Raw genomic sequence first — 12233 nt, forward strand, 5'->3', positions numbered from 1 at the left:
CACATGAGTATTCCTTGTGACAAGACCTTTCCGTTGGTATTGAACCTTTTGACCTTGACATTTGACCTACTTTTAATTTTTTTTTTACATTGGTCATAACTTCTAATTGGTAAATATTGGAGCTTTCGTATTGTACATGAGCACTTTTGACAAGATCTTTCTACTGGTACCAAGATATTTGCCCTTGTGACCTTGGCCATCTTCGGAATTGGCCATTATCGGGGGCATTTGTGTTTCACAAACAGATCTTGTTCTATTTTAAAATCATAATTAATTTAAATGATAAGAAATAAAACTTATAATTCTTTGTTTGATGCATGTATCAAATGAAACATTGGACGGAAAACTTTTTCATCAATGCGCTACGTGCATTGATGAAGTTTTCCGTCCAATGTTTCGTTTGATACATGCATCAAACAAAGAATTATAAGTTTCATTTCTTAAGTCTTTTAATTGTAAATATATTTAAGGAGGTTAAAAATATTATGGCCATGCAATGATATTTTGAACTCTGGGTTCAATATTTATAGGGGGTAAATATTTTACAGCGGGGTTCAATATATTATATGACACCGGTGGCATGACTTTTACAAATGGAAATGACAAGTATTTAGATCCGCCACTGTCAGTCTTATTATATGACGCATGACAAACGTAGACATGACGTCACACATCATCTTACCCTGCCTTTCATAAACATATTGCACTTCATTAAACATTAAGCCTTATGGTGCACTAAATTTTCGAGCTAGGAGACCACAAGATTAGGATAATAATCAATGTAAGTTCACAATCATAGTCCAAGGTGTGATTTTGTGAGACCTCAGCCATTTTTGACAAGGGACTTGTGGGATTTGTGTAAAAAAAAATTTCTCATTAAAGTTTTAGATTTAGCTCGGATTATTTTGCGCGCTTTAGTCATTAGAGCTCACAGTATGAGCCAGCGCTTACTTATATGGAGGTAATGATATTACATAATGTCCGAATATTTAAAATTTTGCCAGAAAACACTTCATTTGAGAATATTTCTTTGATTTGCAAAATAAGATATTCTTAGCTTTGAAAATAAATTTGACGATATATGTTAAAAAAAAAACTATTGGATTCCGGTAAGAGAGAGAGAGAGAGAGAGAGACTGGCTCATTGTAAGAACATTCTAAAAAAAAAATTGCACTTGAAGGATCTGTAGAATTGTGACGTAACAATCAACGACAGGTCATACTGGCTCTCAACTTCAGAACTTTGCACACTAATATCCTGCTTTTAAACCAGGCCTAAATCAAGGGGTGGATCATGGAACTTTAAAGTTTTCAGTCCATTATTTTCGATGTTTCGTATTCTTCTTAGATATCCCCTCGTGACATGTGTTTACCTACGTATGGGAGATGTTTATGGTAAACATATTGATATCAAAGTCGTAATATTTTAATGTGTTGATATTCCTTACATTATATATCACAAAAGTATGAGAAACAGTGTGATATATGCCTCAGACAATATTGTAACAGGTAAATGAGATTTATAGTTACGAATTAGATTATCCTGACATTACAAAGGAGTGCCAAATGGGTGTTTTAAGATTGATTGTTGATTGTATCTTGTTTAACGTCCCTCTCAAGAATTTTTCACTCATATGGAGATGTACAGTACCCTCAACATTATTCTTGACATGATAAACGATAGAACACGATAAATGCACGATAGGATAGGATACACGCACGATACGATAGGATACATGCATAATAGAACACGATAGGAATGTCAAGAATAACGTTGCGGGTACTGTAATACCGGAGAAGGGCTTCAAATTCAGGCCTATGCTCGGCACTTAAGGCCATTGAGCAGTGAGGCCAGGTTCTTTAGTGTGCCACACCTACTGTGATCTGGGACATCCGTTTTTAAGGTAATCTCCGAGGACCCGTGACATCCACACCTGATGCCGAGCATTTGGCGATGTTTGGAACTATCACTATACCTGTTTTAACAATTTAAGGTGGGTCCTTAGTCCAGGATTTTTGGGGTTTAGGTAGCATTTTTTTGTTTGGAATCAATAAATTAACATTCAGAGTAATGAAAAAATGCAAATTAGTTAAGGATTTCCATATTAATTTTCATTACAGACACTACTGAAGTCATGCACCCCTATGTAGATTTTTATGAAATTCATTGGAAACAGTTATTTGTCGTTATTTTAAAATAAAAACAACAAGAAAATTGTTTAATTGCATTTATTGATCAAGAAACATTTCAATAACTAAAACACATGTCATTTTCAATATGTTCATCAAGTTTTAGAATAATAAGTGCAGAATTATTGAATTAGCGTTGTTCTCCAAAATGTTAAAAAACGAATAAATGTTGACACAGTTTCCTTATAGCATGGTTTACATATCATTTTTTCTGTTTATATTAGTAGATGTACATCTATTATAGTTATTTATCGAAAAAAATCCATACCTTTCCTTAATAATTTCGAATTTATAGCTTCTAGAGTATGTATACCCCCATAAAAAACCGAAGTCTGGCACCATACAGCTGAGCTATTCAAAATCACTCATGGATTAAAATTCTATGTAATTTCACAAAGACACAGATAATGATTCCTTATCACCTTGGTAAAATGTTTGTGAAAAATAAAGGAAATCTATTCCATAATGGGCTTGATAAATAATTTATTGAAAACGGAGTTATTGTCCTTGGATTCAATATTTTGAAACATATCATTGACTATTCAAATATAACTAAGACTTTTGAAATATTTTATGGCTGACAATTTTTTAAAATAACTATTGAAAAAGACTCCAACAAAATTTATGTTCAAGTCATTAAATCATTGACTTTGCAAAATCTTATGACGTCACAGGAGTGTGGAACTACGTTAAGTCTGTTGCGGCTGGAATTCGAACCCCCGACTGTCCGCATGCGGGGCGAACAATCTTATCTCTAGACCACCACGGTGGTTTCATTGAACAAGTGGATTTTCCAAAATGAACTTTGAGAAAATTTATGTTAATTTCTAGCCCAGGGTATGCAAGCATAGATATGCGACATGCATACATGTAGTTCCAGAAGGGCGTTTTGTGTATATTGGGGCCAGCAGTGCGCTTAGTTATTTAAATGTTATCAATAATTATTATTTTCTCTGTGCAAGTTCAGTACCGTCATGTTTCACTGCACATCACCTGCATGTGTACACACACTGACTATATGCATGTAGTTTAGGTTTCAGCTTGATATTGTTATCAAGATATATATGTATTTTATTTATTTTACAGAACCTATAGCTGAAGACTACAAAACAGTTGTCTGCCCATTTATTGATGTTGTTGATTTTGATAACTTTGCCTATCGAGCTCAAGATGAGGGAGCTAGGGGAGCGTTTGATTGGGAATTCTTCTACAAGCGTTTGCCACTGCTGGAGGAAGACCTCAAGCATCCAGCTGAACCATTCAAGTATGCTAGATTTGTTCAAATTTGAATTGAAAAGTGATAGAGCAGTGTTTTATTTGGGAGAACAGATTCTTTTCCTAACTAGACATTTTTAATTCCACGGAATCATAATTTTGCAGATTACTATATTTGGTTCCACAGGTATGAAATCGGGGGTTTTCCTGGCTTATTTTTGGGTCTGGTTACCAGACTCATTCCCAATTCAGAAATCACCGATATTTTCCCAATTTTCAATTGTTTTTCCCAATCAAGTGTCTTTAAAAATCCCTACATAGAGAGTCAGAAATAATTGATATTAATTAATTTCTTTTCCTGTAAAATACATTCCTCTTAAAAGGACACTATGTTATACAAAGAAACTGAACCATTATGATAATGTCTGATCATGAAATCATTTATGAAGCTTACATAATATATGATAGAAATACTATATTTATGTTCAACTCTATTAATCCATACTACAGATCCTGAAGCATGCTATTACACCTCCAAAGCATTTCGTTACGATTATATGTACAAATTTTATCGTTCACCTTTTCATGCAGACCGTTTAGTGTTCCATGCAACCCGTTCACTGTTTCGTGCAGACCGTTCAACATTCTGATGTGCAGACTGTTCAGCGTTCCGTGCAGACCGTTCACCGTTCCATGCAAACCGTTTCGTCCAAGAATTGTTCCGTACATGATTAAGCCACACCCATAAAAACATACAGACTGTGCAAAATATGCAACTCATTTTGGTATGGGATGTAGGAGAGATGGACATTGTTAATAATTCAGGCAAATATTAAAAAATTTCTCTAAGACAGACTTTCATCAGTGAAAATCTGCAAATAATCAAAACAAAACTGTTACTTTAAAACCACCAGGCAGAGCAAAAATCTGATACCATTTGAACACTCTTGATTGTTTCCAGGAAGTGCAGCGAGACACGTATATCTCTGCCCTCAGTAGTTTTCTTTTCTTTTTTTTCATTGGTTTTTGTACACATAATAAAGTACATGAATATAGCAAGTAATATATAATTATCATTATGTGCGTGGAGAGAGATGGTGAGAAAGAGAGAAAAAGAGAGAAATCAGAGGCATGTTGGTTAAATAAGTAAATAGTAAGTTCCATTGAGTATCAAATTTTTTCTTTTCCCCATTCTTATATGCAATATATTTGTGTGTTTCATAAAATAATCTCATTTGTGGTATTGCAGCGGGCAAGTTTAAAGGTTTTTTAGTGCATCTTGCAATATAAACAATAATACTTAAGAAATAAAATGACAGTGTTTTGTATATCACTACCAGTATTGTTTTCAATACTATACTAGCTAAATAAAGGATTTCTTTGTAATTATTATCTGTCGCTCAGTCTTATCTTTTAAAAATTGTTTGAATTCTACTAGAAATAGTTGTAAGCAATCACATTCCCATAAAATATTGTTTCCTCCTCAGAGTGACAAAAGTTGCAATATTTAGAATCTATTCTTTTTATTTTGAACAATAATGAATTTGTTGCTAAAATTTTGTTTATAATTCTGTACTGAAACCAGTGGAGCTTACAGTCTTTTGTCACTCTGAAGGGTATTTTGTGGATTATTTTCCATTCCCTGTCGTCTACATCAGAAAGCTCACTCCATTTCTTTTTGCCAGCAGAGACCAAGTTATTTTTATTAAGAATTTCATAGAAAAATTTAGATTTGTAACATTTCAAAATTGTGTAAGTATTTGTCATAATTAATGGACTTGTGAGCTTCATGATGTTTTTTCCAGGGTCTGAATTTTTTATCCAGGTCTGAATTTTTTATCCATGCTCTTACTGCATGGATAATGCTGTTGTATTCTTAAAAGAATTATCCTAATGTTTGTATGAATATCACAAAAATGTGTAAAACTAAAAAGCGAACCATCTTCATTAATAATATCATTAATTAGTCAGATGTTGCTGTTAAACATTTGTTTATTAAAAAGGTTTTTCCACCAATGTAAATCTGTGGATTATAAAATAGAGGTGAATCAGCAGCAACAGTGGACTCCTCAATAAGACTTATGTAATGTAATGTAGGACTTGAATACATCAATGCAAAATTTATTTTTCAGTGTTTTTAAAAAAAGTGATGATGCATTCAACCTCACAGTTAATGAATTTGTTCAAATGAAAATTGGGAATAAACAGTCCCATACCTCTGCTTGAGAAAATGAAATGTCTTACCCAAAATAATTTCATTGAAGCTATAAAAGACATTATATAAAAGACATTAGATTTACCATTTTCAATCCCCCATCTTCATATTTTTTTCAACAATTACTTCTTTCTTTTTACTCTGTGAGTTGAATTATTCCATATGAAAGAGAAAAATAATTTTTCTAAATTTTTACAATATAGCTCAGAGGGATTTGGGATTGACATCAAGATATGGTTTAATAAGGGCAGAGCCAATATGTCTTAATAACTGATTTTTTTCTATGGGAATAAAAAATCTTTTCTCCCAATGTTTTAGTAAAGATTTAATCTGTACACATTTTGGTTCATATTTTAGCTGCATTATTTTTTCTAGTTCCACATCAAAATGTATTCCTAGTAGATTTTAAAAATCTTGTAGTACCCCACTTAAGCTTGTAGTTATGCAGTAAAATTTCATTACTAAATCTTTTGGATCCAATCCATACTATATGGGTTTTGTCAAAATTGATATAAAGTCGAGACATTTCTGAAAATTGTTGCAGTGTTTCCAATGTTTCTAAGAGAGATTTTTTACTGCCATTAAGAATAAGTGAAGTGTCATCAGCCAACTGGGAAATCTTCTTTTCTACATTGTTGCAAAGTAATACCTTTAATATTTTTGTTTAATCTAATCTGAATAGCTAATATTTCTGCACAAATTAAGAAAATATATGGTGACAAAGGGTCACCTTGTCTACACCCTCTCTGAATATTGATTTTTTCAGAGAGATTACTTCCTTGATTTAAAGCAGATGCAATATCTGTACAAAATAATGATACGCAATTCCAAATATAGTTGCCAAAGTTCAAGAAAGTTGATGCTTTTTGAATAAATTCCCAAGACACTGCATCAAAAGCTTTTTCAAAATCGATAAGTAATAATAAACCAGGTATACAGGTGACTCTCAATAACTCGAAGTTCAAAGGACCTTGATAAAACTTCGAGAGTTCGAGAGATCGAAATTCGGAAATTGAAGGTCCGCCGGTATGGTTAAGATTTTACAGTAACCGGAAATGTATACCAACAAGATCATATGATATTGTTTTGACATGCATGTTTTCCTTCATATTCGTCAGGTACTTTGATATCAAAATGAAAAACCTTATTTTGCATTAATAAAAACTTTTCAAAATTTATGTTTTTATTTGTTCTTTAATCATGCTTAGATAGGCATACAAAACCAAGTTCCAATGACACTTTACTATTGCAAACTAAACAGAGCACAATGTTATGTCGCTTTACCCAAAGCAAAAATTCTAACGAATGAGTAAAACGATGTTTTAGAATAACTTAAATTTACACAAAGAACAAACTCGTGAAATTTAACAGTCTGTAGATCTCTAACTTATGTGTAAAATTTACTCTCTCGTTGTCACGTCAAAACAAAGTATAGATTTTATTCATAGTCGAATTATATATAATTTTAATCATCACGAAACAAAACCCCATTGCAAGAAATCTGAAGGTGTAAACTGACCAATTAGCCAGTTATATATACTCAAGTGTGTCACCTCAATCCACAAAGAAGCACCGGCGATGTTTCACTTATGTAAACACCTAATTACCCCTCCGGCATTCAACAAAATCCAGATAAGGCCCAAGCGGAAATTATTACACGCTTGGGTAATGGTGGGTATATGCTACCACCACTTCAAGAGATCGAGAATGAAGAACAAAGAAATGTGTTTTATGGGACTCAACTTCACTTCGAGAGATTGAGAACTTTGAGAGATCGAACGTTCGAGAGATCGATAGTAAATTTGCTTTGTTATATAGAGAAAAAAGTCGGGACCATGATTTCACTTTGAGAGACCGAGAACTTCGAGAGATTGAAGTTCGAGTCATCGAGAGTCACCTGTATTTTCTTCCTCAGTGTAATGCATAATATCATAGATAAGCCTTGTATTTTCTCCAATATATCTATTGGAAATAAAACCTGTTTGATCAGGGTTGATTATTTTATCTAGATATTGTTTTACTCTACTAGCCACTGAACCTGATGCAATTTTATAGACAATTAATTTCCTTTATCACTCAACTGTCTAGGTTAAAGTAAAACAACCAGTTTTGAGCAAATAACCATGATTTATTATACATAGCAAAGCCAAAGCGTATGGCAAAATAATTACATAAAGCAAAACATAAAACGAAATCATGGTTAACCTAATCTACTTCTACATCACTATATAATAAAAACAAAATTTTAACAGACACATTGCAATAATTCCTTGTTTGGAATAGAATATGGCACAGTATAATGGCATAAACTGCGTGGCCTTGCTGAGAAAGGTTGCGTGGCCTTTGCCCTTGATGAATTTTTCCAAAGTGACGCTTATCTAGAATTTGAAATGCTGAAGTAGGGAATGATATGACTGTTGATTGGATAATTAAATTGTTATGATTTGAAATAAGATAATTGATAAATATGATTGGTAGAAAGGGGATCCCCCCAGGGGGCGCAATCAATTGTCCCTATAAGGGGGTGTCATCATACATGCCAACTTTCCCGATTTGTGTGGGATTCTCCCAATTTGAAGCAGTTGAAAAGGCAAATCCCGATATCCCGATCGGGATTGCAAAAATACCCCGAAATCCCGATTTTCTAAAAATATCTCCCATTTTACAACAACAAACCCCCATTTCCAATGGGAATTTGAAATCCCGCATCATTTCTGAACTGGCCAATCAGAAATCGGGACAATAGTCAGCCATTGCTGTTTACCTGTGTCGCATGGTATAGTATCCGGGTGATGTAATTTACCTGGTCTGCCTGTGTCGGGGTGCTTATCGGACAGTGCGAAGCATGTTTTGATAGTGATTAATCGGGAAGATGGATTTCGAATTGACATATCCTTTACTCAAACGTGAATGACAACGATGATAGTGTCACCACCAAACAAACAATCGGACATTCCCGATTTTTGCCTCTCGCTGACAGCATCCAAAATATGCAATAAGGTATGTCAAATATATGTTTTTCCAATTATAATAATATAGGCTATCCGAATCTATCGGTCTATAGCGATGTATTATATAGTCTTTATAGTGTAGTATTCAATAGACTTTGTGATGCGTAATTCGCACAAGTCTTTACTGAATTTTATATGATCAAGTAGCCTTAATTTACAAGTAAAACCGTATATTTTGATGTGTTTTTTCCTGGTAATTATTTCAGATGTCATGGATTTTGTTCGCAAACTTCATAGCAGGGCAGATCACTCCTTTTCTGGTTGCAATGCAGATTGTTCCACCAGAATTTGCAAGCCCATGTTTACAGACAAGCAAGATCGCCTTTGTAGTCGTACCTAAATGCATGTGCTTAATTGAATTTAAATTTTGATATATAGACCAGCCAATGTGTATATGGTGTAAAAGGATGCAACTTTAAGTATTATTTGATAATATGCATGAGACTTGTTGTTGGAGAGGATTTTTTGCTGAATAGATGATTTTAATAAAATACTTATAAGTATATATACAGTGGAACCCCGTTATTACGTTCCCCCTTTATTACGTTAGTCCGCATATTACGTTGGAATTTCAAAGCACAAAACCATTTCTTAACAAACCTATATAAAATAGACCTCGTTATTACGTTGTCCTAAAATGCCGGGACTCGGTATTACGTTGTAAAAATTCCGACAAAAACGTAAAAAAAACCTAATTATTCAATAGTGTTTCTCAAAATAATAAGCCATTCACATTTTGACTGCCTGAGGCAATCACCACGTAAATTTCCTGGTCTGTTGGGAGATAAGAGATGCTTGACTGATCACGCTTCGATAGATCTAGCGACATCAATACAGGTGAATACCCCGTATAGAAGCCAGTGATAAACAATTAAATAATGTTTATTTAGAAATTGTACTCTATGAAATTTACTTCATTTTTCATATTTTGATAATCAAAGAAATAATTTCTCAACCACCTGCGTGTTCAGCATAGTGTGATTACCTTCGCTATTAAAACTCTATTCACGGAAAGCTTTGGTACCAAACAAGAAAGACAAGATTTATCGTAGCAATGTTACAACCGCTTGGGTAACTGCTTGGACATAGGTGACTAAAGGTGTTCAATTAAAAAAATTGTTCGTTGTTTGGACATGCAGCTTGGGTGTTCGTAAATCTCGTCCATACATACACCAATCTATCGGCTGATTCGTGCACGGCATTTACCTCAGTGAATATTTTAAAATCCCTTGATGCGCACGTGATTTTAGTGCCATCATTTAGTGTTATAAATGAAATCTTCGTGCATCATTATATTTGTGTCTATAGTTTTGTTGTTTTTTGGGTGGGATTTTTTTATTGTGTTGTGTATTGTGTAATTAGAGAACTTAATAAAAACGATGTTTTGTTATCTTTTTAATACGAATGTTGAATACGAACCGTAACGAGTTATTGAGAGAAATTTACATGAACACATTGTTTTAAAGTTGAACAAAATGGCGGTCCAAACGAATGCAGAAAAAGCAACGTATATCAAAACATCCTTATGTATCCTACACCGAAATAAAGAAAAGGGATAAGAACATGAAGAATTACGGACATTAAAGATAAGATGTAAATAAAACAAAGTATCATAGTCTTTTAAACAAAGAAACAGTAAAGATATATTCACACACCCCTTCACGGAGTACCAACGGACGATATACAATTTCCAAATGATATTTTTAACGGATTTAACTGGGAACGTTTATTACGTTGCCCCCGGTATTACGTTATTTTATCGTGACAAAATGGAAAACGTAATAACGGGGTTCCACTGTATATATGTATATCTTTCAAAGTGTGGTTTATATATATATATATATATATATAGTTTTGTTCAAGTTAATGGTCAAACACACTTGATGTTGTGTTAATATATGATACATGTACAATGATTAGATTGATATTTTATTTGAAAAGAAAAATATTTATTTTCATGGTAAAATGTCGCGAATTTTGAGCATTGAAAAAAGGTCGTCGCGCGCAAAATCCCCATGGGGATTTTTAAAAGTTGGCATGTATGTGTCATAGATAGATCAAAATAGTAACATTTGATACTAAATAATGACAACATTTGATTGGTTGATAAATATAGATGATAGGAATAGCTACTGAGAAGCAGATAGGGCAGAGAAGTGTAAATTACTAATCATTAAATCAATTTAATAGTACATTAATTTTCTTCATCTCTCAACTGTCTAGGTTAAAGTAAAACAACTAGTTTGGGCAAATAACCATGATTTATTATACATATATAGCAAAGCCAAAGCCTATGACAAAATAATTACATAAAGCAATCATGGTTAACCGCCAGTGCCCAATTAAACTATATAGACAGTATTCAACAGAGTGATAGCTAGGCCTCCAGTTCTTTAGATATTGTCTTGACTTGTCACCTTTTGGTAGCAATTAATGTAATGATACCATGTCTTTGTGTAACTGACAAAATACTACTTCTATATCCATAATTGATAGACCTTACAACAAAAATACCAATATATTTCCAAAACATTTTGAAGAATTCAGCAGAAAAACCATCAGATCCTGGGGATTTATTAAGATTTCATTTTGTAAAGAGTATTAATGGAGGCTTCTTCAATAGTGATTTCCCCATCTATTGATTCTGATTCTTTTTTAGAAAGTTTCAGAATATCTTGAAAGCTTGGCCGGCCGGCTCATTGTTAAAATCAAAAATATTATTTACTTCAGTTTTCTTGATGTATAATTGTTCATAAAAAGTTTTTGTTTCCCTTAAGATTTCAGATTTTTTCATATATTACCCTGATCCCTTCATTATTCTCCAATCTAGGTGTTATTTTGCTCGTAAAATTTCTAGAATCCAAAGCACAAAAATATTTTGATGGTTTTTCACTTTCTTCAACCCATTTGGCTCTACTTCTTACATAATTACCTTGTAACTTGTGTTTTCTTATGTTTTCTAGATCTTGTTTTTTACTAGACAATTCATCAACATTACTGTCTCAAACATTTTCTTCCAATATATTGATATTTTCAATAATTTTTTTTCCTCCTTTCTTTCTTTTTTTTTTAATATATGAAGCATAATATATTGCTTTACCCCTTATTTCTTATAATAAGGTTTCTAAAAACAGTTGATCATTAATAGTGAAGGAAATGTTTGCATCTGACCCTCATGAAAAGTTTTGTTTGAAATTTTCCTGAAACATTTCTGAATTGTCTATCTGAATCAAGTCTGAAACAAAGTCTGAAAAATGCCTTAAATTGGAACATGCCAGGCATGTTTCAGACTTGGTGTAATCAGCCAAAATTTCATACAGTTTTCAAACTGTTTTAAGCATTTAACCATTACATGCATAATAAATTGTTTTCTTTTGATTATTTGCAGATTTTCACTGTTGAAATCCCGTACGTCTTAGAGACATTTTGAATAATCCCTTGCTCAAATTCCCAACAATGTTTACTTGTCATACATCCCATGCGGAAATGACTAACACAGTCTGTACGTTTCTAAGGGGGTGTTTTGAACGATCTGGATGTTTCTACGAGCGTGGCTTCATCATGCACGAAATGATTCCAATCTAATTAAAATCAGACTTCTTA

At 33.1% G+C, this 12233-nt stretch overlaps 1 protein-coding gene across 7 annotated transcripts in view; it reads left to right on the top strand.

Annotated features, from left to right (window-relative positions):
- LOC125679490 (putative polypeptide N-acetylgalactosaminyltransferase 10) overlaps nt 1-12233 on the top strand; it is a 213698-nt gene that overhangs the window by 70986 nt on the left and 130479 nt on the right. For all 7 annotated transcript variants that reach the window (XM_056154407.1, XM_056154406.1, XM_056154404.1 and 4 more), the window contains one exon: nt 3276-3453. In XM_056154407.1, coding sequence (XP_056010382.1) covers nt 3276-3453 — 178 coding nt within the window. The remainder of the gene's footprint in view (nt 1-3275; nt 3454-12233) is intronic.

Source organism: Ostrea edulis, chromosome 2 (genome assembly GCF_947568905.1).
Source record: "Ostrea edulis chromosome 2, xbOstEdul1.1, whole genome shotgun sequence".
Classification (NCBI taxonomy): domain Eukaryota; kingdom Metazoa; phylum Mollusca; class Bivalvia; order Ostreida; family Ostreidae; genus Ostrea; species Ostrea edulis.